Source organism: Gossypium arboreum, chromosome 7, assembly GCF_025698485.1.
Source record: "Gossypium arboreum isolate Shixiya-1 chromosome 7, ASM2569848v2, whole genome shotgun sequence".
NCBI lineage: Eukaryota > Viridiplantae > Streptophyta > Magnoliopsida > Malvales > Malvaceae > Gossypium > Gossypium arboreum.
The window spans coordinates 71,745,897-71,771,212 of NC_069076.1; the positions used below are offsets into that span (position 1 = coordinate 71,745,897).

The 25,316-nt window shown below is 33.0% G+C and overlaps 2 protein-coding genes across 3 annotated transcripts; one reads left to right on the plus strand and one right to left on the minus strand.

Annotated features, from left to right (window-relative positions):
* Window positions 1-11,742: 11,742 nt before the first annotated feature.
* Window positions 11,743-15,499, plus strand: LOC108453594 (U-box domain-containing protein 33-like). The gene is made up of 9 exons (XM_017751792.2): window positions 11,743-12,040; window positions 12,166-12,296; window positions 12,474-12,595; window positions 12,695-12,796; window positions 12,875-13,034; window positions 13,283-13,420; window positions 13,518-14,207; window positions 14,367-15,101; window positions 15,186-15,499. Exons 1-9 carry the CDS (start codon window positions 11,899-11,901, stop codon window positions 15,363-15,365), a joined length of 2,400 nt encoding a protein of 799 aa, XP_017607281.1. The 5' UTR covers window positions 11,743-11,898; the 3' UTR covers window positions 15,366-15,499.
* Window positions 15,500-15,691: 192 nt separating this feature from the next.
* LOC108453604 (signal peptide peptidase-like 4) lies at window positions 15,692-22,102 on the minus strand. 2 transcript variants are annotated; one of them, XM_017751819.2, is made up of 15 exons: window positions 21,737-22,102; window positions 20,688-20,846; window positions 20,438-20,549; window positions 19,701-19,817; window positions 19,373-19,524; window positions 19,061-19,243; window positions 18,202-18,236; window positions 17,800-17,962; window positions 17,531-17,584; window positions 17,234-17,326; window positions 16,971-17,113; window positions 16,569-16,639; window positions 16,221-16,304; window positions 15,974-16,091; window positions 15,692-15,884 (listed from the first exon to the last, which is right to left on the minus strand). In XM_017751819.2, the coding sequence occupies exons 1-14, from the start codon at window positions 21,869-21,871 to the stop codon at window positions 15,976-15,978; spliced, it is 1,617 nt and encodes a 538-aa protein (XP_017607308.1). In that variant the 5' UTR covers window positions 21,872-22,102; the 3' UTR covers window positions 15,692-15,884; window positions 15,974-15,975. The 2 variants fall into 2 exon arrangements, with proteins under 2 accessions (XP_017607308.1, XP_017607301.1); XM_017751812.2 differs by having other exon boundaries at window positions 15,692-16,091.
* Between the last annotated feature and the right edge of the window lie 3,214 nt (window positions 22,103-25,316).

Genomic DNA, 25,316 nt, shown 5'->3' on the forward strand with positions numbered 1-25,316 from the left:
TTTTCTTCTATCTCAATTATTAATATGCATTCTCAGTTCACAATCTAGCAATTCACACGATATCAATTCAATGACAATTCAAATACATGCATTAACAATGTAGTTGTATTATTTACATACAACTTACCTCGGTTTGCAAAATGTACTCGACTAGTCGGTTTAGTCGATTTGCTTGGCTTTCCCCCAGTCTAGGTTCGGATTCGGTAAATCTTGATCTATAATAGCAAAATGCACTCATTTAGTCACTAATTACAATTAGGCAACCATAAATTCACATCTTAGGTAAAATGACCATTTTGCCCCTAGACCATGGCAAAATGACCATTTTGCCCCTATGATCGGAAGTCAATTTTTATCAAATTTCTTTGTATCTCAAGCCTAGCCGAACCCTTTTTACTCTTATATCAACTTCAAATTCTCACAATTTCACATATTTATCAACTATTCTACAACTTATGCATAAAAGCCCTTTTAGGTGTTTTCCATGAAAACTCCTTCACAAAAGTTGTTTATAACATAACTAGGACTCATATTCTTCCATAAAATTTTACAAAACACTCTAAATGCTCTCATGGTAAAATCCTAAACTTTCCATCATTTTGCAATATAGTCCCCTTATTTGAAAGCTCATGTTTCAAGGGTTTTAAAAATGCAAAAATCATCAACAAAGGAGGAGAAAATCACTTACTTGTGAGGACTTAGAGTTGCTGAAATTTTTTTTAAAGCTTAAAACCCTTACAATGGCTGGAAAAATCAGTGGAAGTGAAAAGAAAATGAAAGAAAAAGATGATAGCTAGGCTTAGGCATTATTTTAGTATACCTTATGTCATCAACATATCTAATGTTGACTTTTCAACATTTCTCTCTACCATGGCCGGCCAAGCTATCATAATAGGGTCTAATTGCCCTTTAAAGACCCCCAATTTTAATTCTCTAGCTATTTGACACATTTGAGTACTAAAATGCAACTTTTGCCTTTTATGTGATTTAGTCATTTTTCACAATCGGGCCCACAACATTAAAATCTACTCATCAAATTTTTCATGCGCTAATGTAATTATACTATAACCTCATAATAATAATAAAAATTATTTACCCAATTTTGGATTTGTGGTCCCGAGACCACTGTTCCGACTAGACCCTAAATCGGGCTATTACATTTCTCACCCAAAGTGATGTCAACCTAGGTTCAACAATGCACATACAACCAAGGCCTAAATGGGCACTTAAAACTAACCAATATCAAGCCTATATCATGTACTATCAACACAACAATACATACACATTAACACATATCAAAGATCACTTTACAACATACCAAATATGCCTCCAAAGTATACCTAAATGGTCAAACTCACTTAATAGACTTTGTGCCTAATTCAGCATGCATACCACATCTCAAATTCAATCATTTGGTACTCAAAATACCAAATACAAATTAAGGCATTCACCAAGCAACTATATATCACATGCCAAAAGATCATTTATACATATTTATATAATCAATTAATCAAGATAATCCAAGTCACATGGCTAAACACACATGTATACATACCAACATAAACTAAATCAAGCCATATTAAATAACTAATTACATAACCAAAACATATATGCTTTAATTAACCAAATGACCTTTACGTTCCATATTACCAAAATAAGTCCAAAAGTACCAAAACAACTGCTGGATAATGTGATGAGATCTCCGACAACTTCCAATCCGAGCAAGCTTTGAAATCACTATAAAACATGGAAAAGTAAACAGAGTAAGCTATTAAGCTTAGTAAGTTCGTATAGCATAAAACTCAACTTACCATATAAACAAAATTTAAGTAATCAAACATATCATAATATAACTCATTTTGATCCACAAACCTATCACATATTCATTCACAAGGTTAGATATGAAATCACAAATCTTATAGATTCAATTCTCATATGATTCACATGCATTCCTATACTGGTTCATATTTAATTCACCTACTTCTATAACATCACTATGCCTATTGAACCATTTGGAATAATATCAGATACTTAGGTATCTCACAGACTAAGTGCCAATACATGGTCGAAACCATCTCTATATCATATCTCATATCTCATATAGATGCTCACTCTCGAGCTATCACTAGGTCTGCTCACACAAGCTGACGATCAAAATGTAACTACACAATGATGCTCACACAAGCTGGTGAGTAATCACAACACACGCTAGAAAACTCAGCAACCGGTAGAACGTACAGGACCAGCACCCAAAACACGGTAACCCCTAATGAAATGTCATTTGTATCCTATCTATTCCTAAGGTTCTAACGGGATTCATATATTTCCAATAACTTGTCAAGAATTTTCGTGGGGTCTTATCATCACAATTATATCAATTCAGCATTCAAACACATATAATTTAATGCTTATTAAAGATACGAACTTACTTCAATCACAAAAACAACGAAATAAGATCGACTAGTCCAATCCTTTATCTTTCCCTCGATCTAGATCCATACAAAGCTTAACTTGATCTAAATAATCAAATTCAAACCATTTAGTATTCATTCTATTCAATTCAGCCCAAAATAAATATTCTATAAATTTCCACTTTTACCCCTAATATTTTAACTTCTTTACAATTTAGTCCTTAGCTCATAAAAATGCAAATTCATGAAATTTAATCCACACCCATGCTAGCCGAATTTCGTACAAGCTTATAGCAGCCCACACATTCCATTAATTCACATATTTCACCACATAATTTTCATATTTTATTAATTTAATCCCTATTTAACATTTTCAACCAAAATCAGTTTATAAAACCTGTTTATCTAACAACAACCATTTATTTTCTACCATCAAACATCAAAACACATACACATTCATCAATGGTAAAACTCTAGACTTTTAACAGTTTTGCAAATTAGTCCCTAGGCTAGCTAGATTAAGCTACAACGATTCCAAAAACATAGAAATCATTAAAAACCGAATAAAAAATCACTTACATGCAAGGAAGAAATATGGCCGAATGTTTCAAGCTATTCCCATGGCGTTTTAGGTTGCAAAAATCGATGGGGATGAGAATAGGAAGATGAACATTTGCTTTTGTTTATTTTAATTCACTTTATTTATTAAATTACACTTTTAACCTTTGTTATTTATCATTAAAATTCACTTAATTATGCACATAAATGTCCACCCGCAATTAAAATGGCTTAATTACCACATAAGGACTCTTACACATTAATTCTATAGCTATTTAATACATTTAGCCTATAGAACTCAAGTTTAGTACCTTTTGCGGTTTAGTCCTTTTTTATCGAATTAAGCATGCAAACGTTAAAATTTCTTAACGAAATTTTCATATGAATCTATTAACATGTTGTAGACACTAAAATAATAATAAAATAAATATTTTCACATAAAATTTGTGGTCTCTGGCTTCACTAAAAACGGGTTGTTATAGACACTCCTACAATGTTCTTTCGTGAACATCCTACATGGGATTAGTCATTAAGGACAACCAAGGACTGCTACTTGGTGAGAAATCTAAAACCTATATGCACATACCTTCCCTATTTTTTGCAAAGACCATTGCGTGTCTCCAAGCTGTCGCCCTAGGCTTGGATTTGGGTTTTACGGAGGTGATCCTTGAAGGAGATTCACTGACTGTGATCTGTGAGATAATTTCTCCCCTACTTGATAACTCGGCCATTGGAGCGTACATATGAGATATTAAGACAAAGGCAGGGCTCTTCCGACATTGCTCTTTTGTACATGTGTTCCGTGAGGGAAACTTAGTTGCCCATCTGTTGGCTCAAGAGGGACTTTGATGAGAGGGTTCACTATTTCTGCATGGGAGGGTGTCTGACTTTGCGCGGTTGGCTGTGGAATATGATTGCCATTCCTTGGGGGTGTAGGGTTATTGGGGATGAGTTGAAGGATCTTGATTAGTTTGGTTTCTTTTTACCGTGTGGGGGGCTTTTTCAAGAAGGGCTTCTGTTAGGGTTTCTGGATTCATTTTGCTACTGCTGATGGTCTGATTTCGTGATGTTCCAAGTTCCTTTTGCTACCATTTAGTGGTTTTTAGTTGATCTAATATATATATTTATGTATCATGTCATCTAAAATATGAATTCCTTATCCTGATTGTCCGTCATTTTACCTGTGAATGTATAAAATTTATTCCCGTACCTGAGGATAAACTCAAATGCATATAACACAATTAACTTTTCAAATGAATAACCCATTCTGATTAAAACAACTGAGTCAATTTTTATCTGTCAGATAATAACTTTTCAGAATAATTCCTTCTTCTTGTTGTCAAGACAATCCAAACATACAATCTATCATAATTTCCTCAGAATACTAATTAAAGATCTTTACAAACTACCTTAGCTCAAACAAAACATAACATCCCATTTTAACTTGTTGACCTAAATCGAAATTGCCTAATTAAAAAAAATCAATATGCAAGGTTGAGCTCGATCTTCCACCGTCAATACTTTTTCGTTACCTAACCCCTTCATGAAAACTATAAATGGGATAAATATAATAGAACTATTTCAATTATTAATGTCGAAACTTTAATTCAGACCGAAGCCGCTACCATCAGATGAACTAAAACTATAGTACTTCAATAAGACTGATGTTACAACCATATAAATAGAACAATACCCCGACTATCAATAGTGCACTTGAAAATAGAATGGAAAAACCAAAGGTAGTCCTAATAACAACCAGTGCAGTAATACAACTTCTATAATTTGAGATCTATATCACCATGCTCCTATGATCGAACCAAGAATTATAACCATAATAGATGTAATTATCCCTGGCCAATGAATATCCTTTACAAATGAACCATGTTTGATAGATTAAACAATAAGAATTATAAGAAAATCAAGATAATGAAACCCAAGATGTGAAGTTATACTAAATTTCCGAGAATACAACCCGTATTGGATGATAAAGAGATCAATGATACCCCAAAGGAAATCTAGAAGAAGAATATTGCTCATGCGTATTGAAACCAGTTTTGATAAAGACAACATAAGTTGCATATATATATATAAAGCAGAGAAACAATTAGTAGAAGTAGAAAAATAGCATCATATGAGTCTTATCTTTGAATCTTCTACTGAATATAATAGAATAGAATGCCAAAGAAAGATAGAGTAATACAAATCATAAATCAACCAAACTAGCAATACTTCCGTCTAACATTATGGTTAGCTAGCATTCTTTTATAATAAGAATCACCTCTGAAAATGAACAATAACATATAGCTCTGAGAATAAATGAACACATAGAATACCCAGAAGAGATCGTTGTAAGCTACTCGACTATAACCGTTGCATTTAGATATCTTTGCAGTTCAAACACTATCCCATTGACTACTAAAATCATTGATAACTCCACATTATCCCATTTCACTAAAGAAATCAATTCACAAGGAATCTCGATTAACCCGTTCTTTAGATACTGTACCTGAATAAGTCAATTGCCGTGAATAACCTCTTCTTTAATAGTAATGTTGCGTATCCCGAATGATCTTCAGAAAAGAAATCTAATATCTCTTCTAGAACTCTCTTTACTTGCTAACCCATTCTCGGCTCTGACTATATTATTATTCATTCAGATACTAAACTCTTCAATTTCATACTTGTGGGCTTAATCAACATAAATCTTGTGAATTTTGTTGTATAAAACCTTGAGGGTGAGGGGGTGGAGATCGTAAAGCCTCTAAATTTGACTATCATATGTATACACTTAATATAATATTCATCATTAACATAATCATCATAAACATTTATTCATACCGTTATGAGTTCTGACTCATCATAAGTAACTTTTTACTTATACATATGAATATCGCTTCTAGCATTATCGGAATTAGCTCGGTTGAAACATCTCTGTCTAAAAAATAAAACAAATCTTATCAGCGTCAGGAGATATCAAATGATCATAGGTTATATAACTGCATGTATTTCTAAAGTTCATACATGCTACGTTCAATTCAAGAACCAACTAAACCGTAGCTCTAATACTACTAAATGTAACACCTATAACCCGTATCCGTTGCTATAATAGGGTTACGGAGCATTACCTGAAACTTTTAACTTAGAGCATTTGATTACAACCATTTATAAAACACATTTATAAAACACATTACTTAGAACATGCATAACGTTCCTTTTTCGAGCCCTCGATGCCCTAGAAACACTTTAGAAATGATTTGGGACTAAATTAAAAACAATTAGAACTTCATGAAAAAGATAGAAAAATTCACTCTACAGGGGTCAGGCGTCCATGTGGCTAGGCTGTGTGACTCACACGACTAAGACACACACCCGTTCTCAGGTCATGTGGGCATTCGAAGTAGGCACACACGGTCGTGTCCCAGCCCGTATCTGTGCCTGTGTAACTCTCTGACTTGGGTCACACGGCTAAGTCACACGCCCGTGTGCTAGGCCGTGTAACTTTTAAAATGAAACTTTTAAAAACCTTCAAGGAACACACACCCGTGTCGTGTGGCCGTGTGGACAAGAAATAGGCCAAATTCAAGTCGTTTCTTTCACCCAATTCAAGAACACCCTTATAAGTCATTTGCCTATATTCAAGCATTCAAAATGTACCTAAAACATACATATTCAAGCTAGATCATCTTAGTATCTAATCATACAACCAATATGCCCAAAAGGCATCTCAACCACAACAATCAAACATGATTATACATTTGCTAAGTTTAACCACAAATCAACTAACTTTTATAATTAATTTTATGCCAACATTTACCACAATGTTCACATACCAATATCATACTCAAAACAACATTTTATAGTATGCCAACATAACAACTAATGCATCGTCCAAAATACCATAATTACAAGCCAAACATAATGGTTATATCATCAAGCACAAAACACCTATACATGTGCATATTTAACCATTTTTAGATTAACTTGTTTCTATATCAAACATATCAAAATGACCTTACCATTGGGACTACTTCTCACATGCATCAAAATCATTTAAATGTCACCATTCTAACCAATTCCAAATGGTTCTAATAACCAACATATATACATACCAAATTACGTCCAAATGTTCATAATTCAAACAAACTGACTTGACTAAATTTCATATCCAAACATGTCCTAAATGATCATTTTGCAAACATGTCAACTCTTACCACTTTGGCCATAAAACCATGTATCAATTTGATCTTATATACACCAACCTTTAAACATTAAAATGGCAAAAACACACCAATCATCAAGGCATCAAATATCATAAGTTTCACAAATTCAAAGCAACATTACATGCTGATATCATTAAGTAAAACATTAGACATACGTCTACCTATACATGTCATTATAACCATGACCAAAGCATCAAAATCTATCGATAAAATCGATGGATAGTGTGATGGATCTCCGACTAGCTTCCTACCCGATTGAGCTTCCGATAATTTGTAAAGGAAGAGAAAGATAACTACGTAAGCAATGAATGCTTAGTAAGCTCGTATAAACAATAAACATAATATTACATTTCAATAATGAAATTTATAGGTTAAAAGTAAACCTATACTAATGTCTCAAGATTTATCAAACCATATTCATCAACTCATAAATGAGTAAGTTCATTAATGTCGCATATTTATTGACCATTCATAACATGATAGGATTTCATTAGACATAATATATAATCATCAACCTTTTTATAAGATTATATATCTTTCTATTTACTTGCTTTCCTTTCCTTTCCCAAATGCTTATCATAAGCCTAAACAACATTATTAATTCTCAATTCAAGGTATTTATCCATGACATGGATAGATTCATTCAATGCATAAGCAATTTACTAGCATATGAATACATCATTTATTTCATTAAACTTTTTTATAACATCATAATTCATCCCAATTATGTACTTACGGTATCACTCCTTTTCTTACCTATCTCATATGCATAGTATAAGTATAATCATAAACATCAATCATGTCCACAAGCTTGGAAAAACCCTAAGAACATCAACAACACATGTTAGTTCATTTAAACATGATTCATATGAATTTAACATGGATAACCATTATACTTGAGCATAATTCAATTGGATTTATTGTCCATCTCATAACATATCATGTTTTCCAAGTATAACCATTTCAATGAGTTTCATGTATACATATCTTAATTCATATTGAACATTTACCATTTCATTTGCACAACACATAAGACATAAACATAGCATTAACCATAGTCACAAGTTAGTGATTAAACACATAACTTAGCAAAAATCACCACATGATAAACTAACTTTCATGAATATAGCATATAAGCATTCATACTTTTCATGAACATGACTATACATACTTTAATCATCAACAACTCATACCTTTCCATACTTTCATGATATTGCCACTGTTCCTTCCCTTTGTATGCCCATTGAACCACTTAGAATAATATCAAATACGCGAGAATCTCACACACTATGTGCTAACATATGGTCAAAACCATTTCTTTCCTTTTCATTTATATAGTTGCTCTCTCTTGAGCCATAAATGGGTTCGCTTCACATAAGTCGTCGGTCGAACGTAGCTACTACTCTTTGCTCACACAAGCTGTCAAGTATCAGCAACACATGCCTGAACTCAGCCGCTGATAGGACGTTCAGGACCAACACCTGAAACATGGTAACCCTAATGATATGTCATTTGTATCTTTTTATATTCCTAAGGTTCAAACGGGGCTCGATAATCGTCGTATGTCGTTGAATTTCTATTGTCTCTTTACTTGATAAATTGTAAAATAACATATATATATATATATATATATTGATTCAATCATAATAGAATCACACAATAACATTCAATTATTCAAAATTATATAAAATTCAATTCATATGAACTTACTTGGCAAAATTACAGAAATGTCAAATTACAAGGGTATTTTGGTAACTTTCCATTCTCTTCGATTTTTTACCCGATCTTGATCTAAATTAATAATTTTATTCAATTTATTAATTTAGACAATAAAAAAATATTTTATGCAATTTATTCATTTTTGACATTTTTATAAAATTGCCCCTAAAGTTTTACTTTTATTCAATTTAATCCTCGAGCCTACAACATGCAATTTAACCATTTTTACCCAAAATTGAGCCTAGCCGAATATTTTTGCATCCAATAAAACCTATTTATACAACAATTTCACAACAAATCCTTATATATTTATTATTTTAACAATTTAGTCCCTAATAGATAAATTCATCAAAAATCACTTAACAAAATACTTTTAAATACCAACTAATATTTCAAATTCATCATTTAACAGCAAAAAATCACTAGATTAATCAATGGCAACATTTACAATCTTTGACAGTTTCAAAATCAAAGGTACGGGTTAGGTAGACCTAGTTGCAACGATCTCAAAAACATAAAAATTATTAAAAATGAGACTAAAATGGACTTACATGCAACATCCAAAGCATGGCCAAAGCTTGAAGGTATAACCATGGTTTCTTTCTTCTTTCAATTCGTGAAGAAGACATGAAAATGATGATATAACATTTTGGTTTTATTTTATTTAATTTAATTATCAAATTACCATTTTATCCATTTAATAATCATCAAATTTTCATGCTTTTAGTTGTCCAAAACCGTTAAATGGTCTAATTACCATTTAATTCTCTTTTCTTTACTCAATAAACCAATAAATCACTCAAATCAAATTGTGATCAAATTTACATCTTTTACAATTTAGTCTTTTTTAATTAATTAACTATCGAAACGTTAAAATTTTTCAACAAAACTTTAATAACACCTTAATGGAACTCCGTAAATATTTATAAAAATATTTACGGCTCTATTTATAGAAATGAGGTCCCGATACCTCATTTTCTAAAACCATTTGACCTTAGGGTTTTACTACTTGAACTTAATAAATCATTTATATAACATAAATTATCAAATCAAAAACCTTTTTAAAACCATGTTTGACTCGTAAATATTAAATAATAATATTTACGAACTTACTCGTCAAATTTGGTGGCCCAAAACTACTATTTTCGACACCACTGAAAAACAGATTGTTACAATTCCCATATAAATTATTCTTTCTATACCATTTCTAAATGTTCAAATTTCAACAACCTAGTGATCAAAAGCAAACGTAAATATGATACACACTAAGCATATAATCGTGAAGAGAAAGGATGATATGAAACAATGATGTCATGTCATCTGTAACTCTTTTTCAATAGTTTAAATACTACATTAATATTTTCATCTTGAATTTTAGCATTTTCATCCTAAAAATAAATTCAAATCCAAATGGAAATCCTGAAATTCAAGATGAAATTGGTGATGTGACATTAAGCTATTAGATGGGGATAATATTTCATTTCATATAATCCTTTCTCCTCCATTCTTGTTTGTTTGGTGTAAAAATTAAATACTAAATTAAAAATGTTATAATATTATAAGAAAAGAAAACTGAAAGTTAAGTTTATAATAATATATAATATTATAATAAAAATGTGTTAATTTTCTTATATTTAAAATTTTAATAAATGAAAAATATATAAAATTATTAAATATTAAATTAAATTTTATAAATATCTTTTAAAAATAAAAATAATATAGGTAGACAAAATATATTAGATTAATCATTTACAAATATGTATGGGCTTGAACAAAATTTTATATTCATATTTTGATTCGAACTAAACTTGAAAAACATAAAATATACTAATATTATTTATAAAATCAATTTGAACCCTACCAATCCTCATCCATAAACCTCTATTTAAACACATATCTTGTTCTAGAATAAAAATATATATGACATGACGTGGTCAAATGTTTATTTAATTTCTTTGTTCACGAGGAGTTTAATGGTGTATTTGGTTGGATGGAAAATAGAAAGACGGGTGGAGAGAGTGAAAAGCGAGAAGAAAATAGATTTTGAGTATACTTAGTAGAAAAAAATAAAAGTAAAAAATTTAATTTCCGAAATAATGCATAAAAATCAGTTCTTCCATATTTAAATGATGAGAGAAGAGAAAATTATATTTGCATATATTAATTTAAAATTATGTATATTTGAAATGTTTTCTTTTTCTTTCTGTCGTTTTTTTAAACTCCATCAATCAATGGATGAAAAAAAATTCATATTCCTTACCAAGTACATATGTGAAAAAAGAATTTATATCTTTCTATGTACTCAATTTTTATCTTTCTAATTTTTTTCAAAAGAAATTTATATATTTCATTTCTATCCCTTTAATTTTTCATTTTTTGTTCACTAGGTGTTTGAAAACTGCCTTATTTCATAGATGAAGAGGTGGAATACGTTTAATGAGACACATTTGAAATTATCAATCATCTATTAAGAAATATATAAATATAATCCATTTTTAGGTTTTAACATATGAAAGTGATTTCACTTACAGAAAAATTAAGGAAATGCATGCATTAAGACAGAAAAAAGGAATAATATGCTTCCTATATCCAATCCAGTGAATAAAGAAGAAATGATGTTGGCTTGTGGAACCCAGCATTCACCATTGAAACCATGGGTTTATAAAAATCCAAAAGTTCTTTTTTTGTTATCAAAGCCAAAAAAGAGTTTGGAAATCAAACGTTTCCTTTTTGACATTAATACTAACAAAACTATTGGTGATTAATTGCTTGCAATGACAAGTGACCCAACAGGTCTTAACGCAGGGAATCTTTTCCTGTTTGAAATAGTTTCATTGACCCCGTCTTGACTAGGAACTTGCCTTGAAGGTTTCCTTGGTTTACTACTTTTACACCAGATAAATAGAAACAAAATTGCTTTGGCTTTGGCTTTAACTGACCTATGTCTGCAACTTCATCGCAGGTGGATTGAGTTAGTAATTAGAAGAAGCATGGGTAGTGAGGATACCATATATGTTGCAGTAGGGGGAGTTGAAGAAAGTGAGCTCACTTTGCTATGGGTTTTACATAACCTTAAGCCTCGGAAAGTTTGCATTCTTCATGTTCATCAGCCTTCCAAAATGATCTCATCCAGTAAGTCAACTGTCTCTCTAGTAGTATATGAATTTGGACTGTTGATTTCTAATGGTTCTTTGAGATTCTTAGCTGCATGTAATCTGATTTTTTTTCCTTCTTTTTTCTTCCCTCCCCTTATGGAGTGTACGGAGTCGATGGGAATTTAGCTGAAATCATTTTTGATCAACAACAAATCAGAGGTCTAGAGGAAGTTGGAAAGGACATGATGAACCGGATCTTGGATGAATACCTTCTTTTTTGTAGTCAAGCTGGGGTACTATTTCTTCTTCCTCTACTGACTGCTCATTTAACGGCTCTACTGAGCTCAGCAGAAGACCGTGTTTGCTTAATGGAAACTTATTTACTTCCATTATTTATGGGTTTATAGGTTCTGTAATCAGAGAGTTGTACTTTTTCTTTTTTTCTGAAACGGTTCTTCAATATTGTGCAGGTCAGTGCCATAAGGCTACATATTCAGATGGATGATGTTGCAAAGGGGATTGTGGAACTGATTCGTCGGCACAATATCAAGAAGCTAGTGATGGGCGCAGCAGCTGATGAGCACTTCTCAGAGTACAATTAATTTTGTTATTAAACTGTTCTCAGTTTCCTTAATGAATGATCTTACTTTCTTTCTTCACTCTTCAGCTGAACTTCACCTTTTTATTGCAGGGGAATGTGGCTGATGTCTGAGAAAGCACAATATGTGAACGAAAATGCACCATTTTCATGCCAAATTTGGTTCATTTGCAGGGACCACCTTGTCCACACAAGGTAGCTCACTGATTGTCACTAATGAGATTGCAAGTTCCGATTGCTTCCATTGTAATGACATCGAGGTCTTTACTGTAGGTTTGAAACTGCGCAATCATCAAATGCACCAAGTCCATCTGGTTCTAGTTATTTGACAAGTTCTACTGAAGCTGCTGGTATTTTTGGCTCGACTGTGTCCGAGGAAAGAGAGGAGAGTGAATGTGAGATTGAGCTATATGACGTGCTTCACTCTGGAGAGGTTTGTGATTCTTTATCAATGCCCCAATATACCATAACACTATCGTACAGTAGAAGTTCATCTTCCATAAAAGCTACATGTCAAGAACGTCTACATTCATGTTCTCTATTGTCATATGTTGATTATCACCAGTGCCATTCCGTCGTCTTTATAGCTTAGTCTTGACCTGGAAGCTGAGGAATGAAGCGTTTTTCAGATTTGAACTGATGTATGCTGATGTCTTTGAATGGTTCATGGTTTGTTGGCAGGAAGGAAGTAGCAATGATCAACTATTTGATCGACTTGAACAGGCACTGAAGGAAGCTGAATCATCGAATCAGAAAGCATTCGAAGAGTCCGACAGGCGAGTTAAAGCTGAAATGAATGCTACCCGAGCTATGCGCCAAGTAATGTCTTCTGCATTTCAGGCTTTGTTTTCCCCTGTTTTATGAAGTTGCTAATTCAGATTTAGTATGGTTACTAATCCCTGCCCTTGAATTGTAGGCAAAAATGTTAGAAAGGTTGTACAATGAATGCAAGAGAGAAAATGAGACAGCACTTGCGAAACAGAATGAGAGCCTTGAAAATATTAAGAGGCTCAGAGAAGAAGAGCTTTCAGTTTCTAGGGAACAAAATTCTATACTGGAAAGCCGAGTTGCCAACTTGGAGAGCAGGATGAAACAATTGGAAGATGAATTATCGTCAGCCGTGGAGCAGTTACAGGTTTCCCTGAAAGAACGAGATGAGTTGCAAATCGAGCTTGAAAATAGTCATAAAGTGATTGAAGAGCTTTTGAGAAAACAAGCAGAAGAGACCTCAAGCACACATATGGACCAATTCAACCTTGATCAGTTGTCTGTATCAGAGATTCATGATGCAACTTTGGATCAGTTAGAGATATGCCAGAAAGAAAAGGATGAGCTGCTGGTTGAGCTTGAAAATACTCGTAGAATAAACGAAGAGCTTTTAAGAAAACAATCCGAAGATACCTCAAACTCTCATTTGCAGCAACCCTTCATAGAGTTCTCTCTGTCAGAGATTGAGGAAGCAACTGAAGACTTTGACCAATTGTATAAGATAGCAGAAGGAGCTCGAGGGAGTGTATACTATAAATGTGCCCTACGTCACACTGAAGTGGTTATAAAGGTGCTCGGCCGAAATAGCTTTCAAGATTCAAATGAATTCCTACAGGAGGTACGGAATCTAAATCTTATATTCATTAGGCATCTTAAATTTTATTGTTGTCTTTCAGTTTGAAGGCTAACATGCAAGTGTTGAGAGTAGAATTTTTAGAATCAAAGATATTACTGATCTGCAATAGAATGAAATAGAGTATGCTCTCCTCTATTTCAGGTTGATGATTTGATTAAATTGAGGCATCCGAACCTAGTAAATCTCATTGGAGCCTGCCCTGAGAAAAGGGCTTTAGTCTATGAATATGTTCCTAATGGAAGTCTTGAAGATCATTTGAACAGCAGGAACGACATGCCCCCACTGTCATGGCAATCTCGGATGCATATAGCTACTCAGCTATGTTCTACACTAATGTTTCTACATTCTGGTAAACTAGTGCATGGCAACTTAAAGCCGGGGAATATTCTCCTCGATGACAACTTTGGCTGCAAACTTAGTGACTTTGGATCTTGCCGTGCATTCTCTCTCGTTGAAAACTCGAGCAATATGACAGAATCAAGCAATCCAAATCCTTACCTTGATCCTGATTTTCGTAATTCAAGAAGAGTATCTCACAGTTTAGACTTATACCCTTTTGGCATCATAGTATTACAGTTACTTAGTGGGAGATCAACTCAGGGTATAGCCGAGAGTGCACAAAGCGAGCTATTAAATGGCGGAAATCTGAGTTCCTTCTTAGATTCTTCAGCTGGGAACTGGCCACACCAAGTTGCGCAGTTGACTCACTTGGCTATAAGATGCTGTGACATAAACCGAAGCCGTCGACCTGATCTTGCTTCAGATGTTTTGAAGGTACTTGAAACGATGAAACCTTCCATAGCCTCAATAGCATATGCTCCAGAGTCCAACGAAGATAGCGAACCGCCATCTTATTTCCTTTGTCCCATTTTACAGGTTAGGTTCGCTCCGTTTGGTCTTTCATTGAGTGGATTATATAGTTGAATCCAATAAAACATAGTTTTCCAATTGATATTACAGGCAGTTATGAGTGATCCGCATGTGGCAGCCGACGGTTATACTTATGAGGCAACTGCATTGCAGGATTGGCTGGCTGACCATGATACTTCCCCTATGACAAACCTCCGGCTTCCAAATCTCAATCTTATCCCCAACTTTCCTCTTCGTTCTGCTATTCAGCAATGGCAGGAAAAACGTTGAAACTCTTTCTTGTTCCTCCAACATGTTTGACTATTCCCCTCATGTTGTCTCTTTAATGTTTATAAAAAATACAGTGTAATACTATGATTCCTATATGTTGTTTGCATATATATTATAATGTCAGAGTTCAGAAACCGAATACTTCATATATCTAGAATTACAAAAATATGTATCTTGCATTATTGACAACAAATATATATTATATGAAGGAAGCTGTGAATAAGAAAAGAAAAAAAAAAGAGTTGCAGATGTTGATATTTACTGATATGTTGAATGTGATCCGGGTTCTAAAGAAAATAAGAAAATTACTTCGATGGAACACAACATTCATGCAAAAAAAATCACTCAGAACTGCAGTCTCGAATTCATCTAATACTTTCTCGTCATCTGATCATAGGGTTACAGAATCAACTGTAAAACTCCTATAGAATTAGTTGAACTGGATTAAAAGTTACTCTGTTACTTGTCAGTCTCCATAAGCGTCGAAAATACTGCAAATATTACATGCTTCTCTACAACCTGAAAGGGTAAGAACTTTTCAACTGATTTCTGTACTAGTCACCAAAACTGGCGAACAGTTGAGCTCCTTATTGTTCACAGTTTATTACCATTATTCCTTTTGTTCTAAGGGCTGAAGTTGCACATGCGGACAAGGTCTTTCTGGTTCTCCTCTTGTCCAGAGAGTTTTGAGATCACCCCTCTTCTTTCCCAGTGTAATTAAGGTACCTGCAACCATGCAATAGATGAATAAATGGTAAGAGAAATAAAGTGGAAGATGACATTTTGTCAGGTGTTTATGAGCATGGCCATCTGGGTTACAGCGACCACACTGTTTTTAATCTCATCGCCACTTACCAAGTGTGAAAGGAACAATGTAAAGCAAAGCAGGTTGGCCATGTCCATCCATCAAGTTCAAGGCGACATACGTGACCAGAAGACCTATGGAGTGAATTTAAGGAATAGAGAATTAATGGGCAAGACATAAGAAAAGTAAAAGGAAGCTGCAAAATAATATTCATATTGCACAATACAAGGGGTCCAACAAATCTGAGGGACATCATTTTTGCGCCTTCAGATTATGGGACTATTAAACAAGCTCTGCAAGTATAGTTGAAACAATGTAGAACTCGAACTTGGCTTGGTTACGTCAAACTCCCCACATATATCAACTGGATGGCTCAGCAACTTTACAATTTCTCATACCTAAACCATAAGCAGTCATTGCCCATACAAAGTATCCTGCTCGAAGACTCTTCTTTGTCATCCAATCATATCTGCAAAATTCATCAATACTATCTGTCAATGAACAGACTGAACATAAGAAACAAATCTCTTTGTTTGGAACAAAACTAATTGCTGTAACATTTGAATGAAGGTAAGACATAAGAGTACTCCGGAAACAAACAAAAGCAACAATTTCATGTTTAAACAAATATTTGTAAATATTGCCACTAACAAATAACAATCAGTATCTTTTGGCTTATAGTTAAATCTTATAAAGTCTTAAACCATACAAAAGCATAAAGAACCAGCAAAGATAACAAAGATCAAATTTAATTTCTAAATCCTGTGGAAAGCAGACAGCTGAGGCTCCAATATTCAAACCTTAGAGAAAATGCCACAACCAGTCCAGGTAAGATTATGTCTCCAAATCCAATAACACTGTAGCCACCCCAAGGATCAAACATCCGTGGAATTTTTAGTAGCATTGGTATGCCATCCTCTCCACTCTTATCACCACGAGCTACCTATATAGAAGAAAAATAATAAAGATAATGTCATTTCCTCAATGGTCCAACAATCTATAGAAAGAATATCAACCCCTTAAAATCTCCAACGGTGAAGAAATAATGCTCATAATTACTTACAACTATCATTACACTCTCATGAAACCACCATTTGGAAACAAATACCCAGAAGATATCGTACAAGAAAGCACAACCCAGAAGAACAGTTCCAACCTGGTTCAGTAAAGAATCACCACTAAAGAGCATCAAAAAAAATAAACCGACACACTTCAATTATTCTCAAATGTAAACTAGCTACATGCATATGTATCCAGTATGTACAGACTTATGGACAAGATAAGACCGATATAATAGCAAAAAAGTGCATGTGTCTCTAAGCAGTAGGTAGAAAAAAGCCAAACAAATGAAGGTACTCACCTTGAGATTTGGCACACGAACAATCTGAAGGACTGTGATTATAAGTGCAATGCCCTGATTGAAAAGGCAAACAAGGAGGTTTAAATATCATCAGTTCATCACAAAAAGAATGTAAATCAAACTAAGTTCCAACCATATTAATGTTCAATGTGAAGAGATGTCACTACTAGCAACTGAGGACATCAGATACAATACAATAAAATCAACCGATCAGCATTTAAGCACAAATCACAAACATGATGGTTAGATACAAAAAAATGTGGTCTTACAAGAATATCTTGACCTATCCAGGCAAATGAGATACGTCGATACACTGCCCAAACAACAGCAAATGTTATGCAGAAGGGGCAAACAGCCAGTGTCAGATGCGAAACAGCTCCAAAGAAGGGTACTTTAATAAATGATTCTGCATAGCGTTGAAACCACCTGAAACTACATGCATATTTAGCTGTCAGTGTCATATGACTTATAACTTGCTCACTAAAACTTGAAAGTAAAGCATGTATTCTAGGGAATATTGTTGCTCTTAGAACATTGTAAGACTTCCTTGTTCCATATCTTCATGAGAGACTTTGGTTTTCATGCTGTTTAATTACAGTCATATTGAAGCAGAAGAATCAAGAGGATGTACACGTAAACACGCAAAAGCAACAGGGAAGTAATATGCATACCATGCTAAAAGTGCCCCCAAACACGTTTGTAGGCCCTGGAAGCATAAGGATAACAAGGATCAGCACTTATCTTAAAGAAACATCCTCAACCCCCCACCCTATGCCCTTTTTATCAGGCCTTGTCTCAAGAGAATGTCAGGAAAATATAACATGCAAATCAAATGCGGCTTCTGATTAATTAAGTTATACACCCAGGCATATTTATTCAACAGATGTTTTTGAATTGAGGTTCAAAAAAATTGCACGGACAGGCATGGGTTCTCGTCAAAATCTTAGCCTCCGTAAAAACATAAAGGACTAGACATCACCAAGTCCACCAAAGAAACTATGAAACAAAGACAAATGCTGGTTATCTATAAGGAACAAGTTGTCCTTGATTACAACTTCTGAAACTGGTATCCCCTCCTAGGGAACAGATTCAAGATTTTCATGTTGAAAAAATTGGTTTCTTCCCCGAAATGTGCATGCATCTGATAAAGTTTCCTGAAAAGTGTTCAGACATAGATCATGGTGCTCGATGTGCACAAGATGCGCATGTGCAACAAAATGTAGCTTTCGCCAAATGGCTTCATAGTTCATAACCATTAGTCACATTTAGTGACATTGCAGGCTGTGTGAATTAATTTAGCCTAAAGTTTTCCAAAGAATCACAGACCAAAAACAGGAACAAGAGAAGCATATAAATAAGAGAAAAGAAGACTAGCAGCATTAGTTAAATCATAAAACTCCAAACAAAAATATTGAAAACTGTAGGAGAAAACATGAAGTAGATCAGTAATAACTTGTGAACTACCAACAAAAAGATGAAAGGAATAACCCACACTGAGCTAAGCATACAAATATATGAAGACAGGCACACCTCTACTCCACCGATGCAGAAAAGAACCACCAGAACCTCGACAAACCAGAATGACATCAGCTTGTAAAGCATGACCAAGAAACATGAAGCGATTACAACAAAGAGAATTGCTGATGTTGTATTTATGTCAACAAAACCACTTGAACCTGCAGCTCCTACTTGTAGAAATTCTTCTGAAGCATCCTGTGCAAACATCGTCAATCAGCAAAAGATAGTGATGAATGATTGAATTGTACTGAAAAAAGCTTAGCTACATATATGCTAGAAGAGAATTTTAACAAAGAATGCATAAAATTAAGGTGTATAAGTGACCTTGAGTAGCTTCTCTTGCTCAATAGCAACTTCTCTAGCAGTCCATGCAGACCAATAAGAGGCACACAAGATGGTACCAACAGCCATTAGCCACAAAAAAACTTCAGCAATATCAACTGCTGGGCGCTTTGGAGAGTAAAGAGCAACAGACACTACATAAAGATGAAAATTGCAGACAATTTAAAATCCATCTGACAAAATGCCGTATAGGTATTCCCATCCCAAGCAAGGTAAAAGATCAGAAGAAAGCATTTTTCTGGAACAGCAAAAAGGCAGGATCAAGTGTGACAATGGTAATAAAAGAAATGCATAAGAAAGAAAGTCATACCCATGGTGTTGTTAGTTATATATTTTTCCAAACGTGAACCAGCATCCTGAGGGAGCATGACAGCCGGTATTTTTATATTTACATCAGCATCAGATTCACAAACCATCTTGAAGAGTTCTGTAGAAAAAGATTAACTGATTCAATCTTTAGAAAGCAAATACAGGGTTTGGACTGCTGACAAGTGCCAAAACCTGTAATTAGCCATTAGAATAAATTCTATCATTTTTAATGTAACATTTATTTTCCTTTTATGATTAAGTTGATTAAGAATCTGGTACTACCACAATGGTAGCTCAACTAACCTCCAAGAACTGCAAATGTTGACATCACAAACAGCTATACAGAATGTGGATGAATAAAATGCAATGATATTTAAACACGTATCATGAAGAACAGGAAATGTAAGATCATGAGCAGTTTTCTGATCAGTGTTGTGGTATGCCTATAGTTGAAAAAGGGAAAGATGTCATAAGCCAATGTAAGCCCACAAAATTTCTTCAAATTTCCAAATTGAAGCAATAATCTTATCATGCATCTAGCACAGAAAATCTTCTTTTTCTTTCAGTTCAGACACAAAAACTTACTATAAAATGAGATGAGACCATCTGTCAAGAGAATGCCTCTAATAAAGGCAAGTAGTACATGAATGAGGATAGGGTATGGAATTAATTTTTACCACAACAGGCCATCAAGATGGACAAGCTCTTACTAGTTGCACGTAAAAGGACATTAGATACCTGTTTGGTTGTTTATTATGAGGATGGCAGAAGCACCAGCTTCTTCAGCAACATTTGCCTTCACTGTGAAACTACAGTTACCTCGATGCACCAGAATGACTTCCCCTGTAAGCTACCAACAGAGAGGATGTTCAAGATTACGAAAGAGTAAAGGAACCAGAGTAAGGGAAACTGATCAGATGAAAGCACATGCATATGTCAGGAACCTAATTGGATGAATACATTGTAAAAAGGATCAGAATTTGAAAACCTTATTCCTAGGCTTGCTGCAACAATCAGGAGGGTCTGCAAGTGCAAGTTTGGTATGGCTTGCATGTTTTTCCTTCGACTCCAAAGTAGGTCCAAAACGAGCGCCAACACCAACATACTCATTGTCTTCTAAACCCTCAATCCAGGTTGGGACTTTTACCTATAACAAATTGGATCAATCTAATACAAAATCCATATTCATAATTTACATTAACGATGTACCAAAGAATATGAATAAATCATTACGACTAAACAAGTACCATCTCTAATTCAATTTTAAAAGGGGAGCAAAGAAGTAATCCAACATATAGAAGGGGAAAATAACAAACAAAAAGATGTCAAAGTATTAACTATTTACTCAACCTTTGTAAGCTGAGTTCAACTTGCAAATATTAGGAGATTAAAGACATTCAATGGAAAGAATCCAAGAATAATGTACTTTGGATCTACTTTAAAATTAAGCCTTCCTTTGACTGTTAGGAAATGTCTACAAGTGCTTCACCATTCCAATATTATGACAAAAGAGTCTTCCTCAGATTAACCCAAAATAACTATTTAGCTTCGTTTAGATAAACGATTCTTTCCAATGCTTAAAAAAGATAATGTATTTCCTCACCTAGTCATAATAACCAAAAAAAAAGAAAAACAAAACAAAACAAAAACCTATACCATAGTTCAAGATAATTTAGCTCAAAGAAAATTACAATTCACTATCCTTTTGGATCACCAAAAAATAAAATAACTCGCAATAATTTTTCATCAGGATCAAAATCACCCAAACAAACCCAGAAAATAAAATATTCCCAGCAATCAAAAAGGAAGAACAAAAAGACAGTCATAATTTAGAGAAAATAAATCTAAAAAAGGAAATAGTTAAACTACATATCAACTTTTAAAAAAAAAAAAACATCTTAACCCGACAATAAGTAGAAAAAGAAAAGCAAGATTCTTTCATCGTTCATTTTCTTAGCAACCAAGCAGACATCAATAAGAAAGCTAGGGGGAAAAAAGTATAGGTAGTAAAGTATAGGGGGTTTTTTGTGGGAATACCAGAACGAAGTTATTAGAACAACCAGGTCTCTTTGGAGCAACGTTGTCAATATGAACAATATCTCCAGCCGAACCCAACCTGGCACTCAAAACTACAACTAAAATTACTATAAATACATCCCAATTTATTTCCATATTTAGAAAGATTTAACATAGGAAATAAAAGGATTATTGGTTTTCCTCCTTTTCTTTCAAAGAGATAAATGAAGGGAGGGAAAAAATGAAGAGGAAATAATGTGAAGAAGATGAAAGCCGAGGGGGAGAAAAGGAAAAATTATCGCTTTATTAATTTTTAATTTTCGGTTGTTGTCGTTTGAAGGTTGGAACATGAAACAAACGCCGTCTGGTAATAGCTGTTGACTGGATTTTCTTTTTAAGACTTTTTCCTGTGTGGTTGACGCTCTAGGTCGGGATTTGCACTTCACGCTTTTTCAATTTTAACATTTTTATCTGTTTCAATAGAAAATAAATATTACAATTTTTTAATAAAATATTGTAAAAATTATTTAACAAAATATCACTGAAAAAATAAATGGATAAGGGATTATTAACATATAAACTGAAATTAGGGGACCCTAAAATAGATTATTTAATTTTAATCCTTTAAAATTTTAAGTTAAATTATGATAAAATTATACTTTAGTCTCTAAATATGATAATTTTTAATTAATCCTTTAAGAAATTATAAATATATAAATTATTATATTAAAATTGTATTTTAACTCTTGTATACATTTATAACTTAATTCTATCCTTCTAAAAAATTTCTAACTTTAACTTTGCTTTTATTTTAATTTTATCTAAACGCTAAATTACTCTTTTAATAATAAATCAACTCATAATAATTTAAATTCATTATTTTTATTATCAGTTTGAATTTTTTTCTATAAAATACTTAAATTATTTTAGATATATTATTTTTATATTCAAATTAAAATATATCTTTCAAAAGTTAATACATTAAAGAAAACATAAGCGCTAATATATACAGAGATACTTGAACTTGACAAATTATACTTACTTGGTACCTATGTTGGGATCTAGTGCCCTTAGTGTAGTATTTTCTTCTAAGTATACTTGTATTTTTGAAAATTTTGCTTTAATGAAATATCCATAAATTATATTAATACCCTTTGTATATTATCTCCAATGCTTTTTCACGCAAAGTAAAATAGAAACAAATATTGGCTCACTAGTTATTTAACATTTAACTAATACTAAGTGGTATTACATGGTCAGATTGTAATATGAAAAAACAACTTGTATTTGTAGATAAACTTAAAAATATCCCTAGTGTAACCGAAAATGAGAAAACTGATTAAAAGACTAATATGTTGTTTATCAAGTCCAATTGGGGAGATGTTTTGTCTTGAATATCAGTGTGGATGACTCACAGAAAATAGAGACATAAATGTAATTGATTAACTGAAAGTAATTCTGTAATGGCCTAAATTCAAGGTTATCGAAACAATGGTTTCGTAACCATAGATCCGATTTAAAGAAAAATTTATTTCAATATTTTTACTTGAAAATTGATATGATAGGAAAATCGTATGAAAATATTGATAGGAAAATTTTATCGATTTAGTGATTAGTTAGAAAAAGAAATTATTGAAGAAATTGGGTAAAATAAGGTATCGGGACCTCTATCTCGTAAAACCGAGTCGAAAATAATTTTATAAATATTTATAAAATGTTATTAATGTGGTATTAAAATTTCGTTAGGAAATTTTAATGTTTGGGTAGTCAATTAAATGAAAAGGACTAAATTGTAATAGGTGTAAAAGTTGCTAGAGTGATTAAATAGCTTAAGAGTCTAATGAGAAAGGATTTAAAAGGCAATTAGACCCAAAAGTTATTTGGGCTGGACGGCAAGGGTATGAAATCAGCAGAAAAATTGATAAATTAAGGGTAAAATTGGAATATTGCAAAATTAACTAAATAAAACTAGGACTAAATAGGAAATATCTAGATTTCTCTTGATTTCTCTTCAATTCCAGCAGCTAAAAACGTCATAGGAGGGTTCTCTAAGCTGGTATTTCATAATTTTTGCACCAAGTGAGTTAATCCTTGCCTTTTTCTTGTAATTTTTGTGTTTCTAAGACTTTTACAACTAGGTCCTACTATTAAATTCATTAGTTTTTGATTTCATGGATGAAATTGAAAGTCACCATGGTTGATTTCTGTAATTTTATGATGAAATAGAATGAAATTAAAGCTTTAATTTGTTTATGAGATGATTTTATTAGGCAATTTCAATGGAAATTGATTTTTAGGACCTAATTGTGAAAATGTTTGGAATTAAAGTCTATTGCTGAAATTCTGATTCCTAAAGGTTGTAATCTAGTTTAAGGTGATAGAATAAAATGTTAATTGAGAAAAATCAGCTCAATTGAGAGGCTAATTGAGTAGGGACGAAATTATCATTTATTAAAAGCTTAGGGGAAAAATGGTAATAAACAGCTTGCACTAAAACAGTTTGGACAGCAGCAGTAGACTAACTTTGAAAAATCACCAAAAATTGTAGAAATCGAATTAGAATATGAACAAAATATGGAATTAAAGCTTATTGAGTCTAGTTTCTCATAGAAGAAATATTGTAAGCAATGGATTTTTAAATTTTGAGATATAATGAATTTTGTGAGACAAGGTCAGAATGAATCCAGGTTCCCCTGTTCTGACTTTGAAAAATTATAAAAAATTGAATAAAAATAATTACGGACTTAAATTTATATGTATAGAATTATGAATGAGTCTATTTTTAATAAAAACAAATGAGAACATCATTTGAATTCTGTATAAAGAGATAATTTATTTTTAGTGAAGAAGGGTCAGAACTGTTGGACAACAGAACAGGGGTGACTTTGAAGAATAAACTGTACTGATTGGCTAAACCAAAAATTCTGAAAATTTTATGGTAAAAATATATATGAGTTTAGTTTCATGAAAAATTAACGGATCTTAATTTAGAGTTCCCTAGCTCAAGTTATAAATAATTTAGTGACTATAACTCAAGTAGACAGCTTTGAATGAACTATAAATAATAGTTGAATTATAGAGAATGTTGCATATGAACATGAAATGTATTAAATTGATAATTAAATTTATTTATTTAGATCCAGAAGATTCAAATACGAAGCTAGATCTAGGAAAGGAAAAAGTTCGGGATTAGTAGATTTTTACTGTTTACAAACAAGTATCAAGGTAAGTTCATGTAACTTGAATTATATTCATAAATTGCTTGAGATTGTATGTTATTGATGTGAATATGATTTGAATGTTCATTGTATGAAAATTAATAAAACATTGATATATTTGATAAAATGGGAAGAAATCCGGTTGAATAAAAGGAAAATTCGATGGATCTCGAAAAGGAATTGACGGTAAAAGGATCAAGCCGGACGGGTGATCCTATCTGATATAGCCCTCCAAGAATATGTGTAAAATGGATTTAGCCGGACGGGTAATCCAATTAGGGTCTGAATTTAGCTTTGACTGTAATTCAGATCCAAGCTCATTAGAGTAATTGTCGTTGCAAGGGATTTAGCCTGACCGGCAATCCCGACAATACTCTATGAGT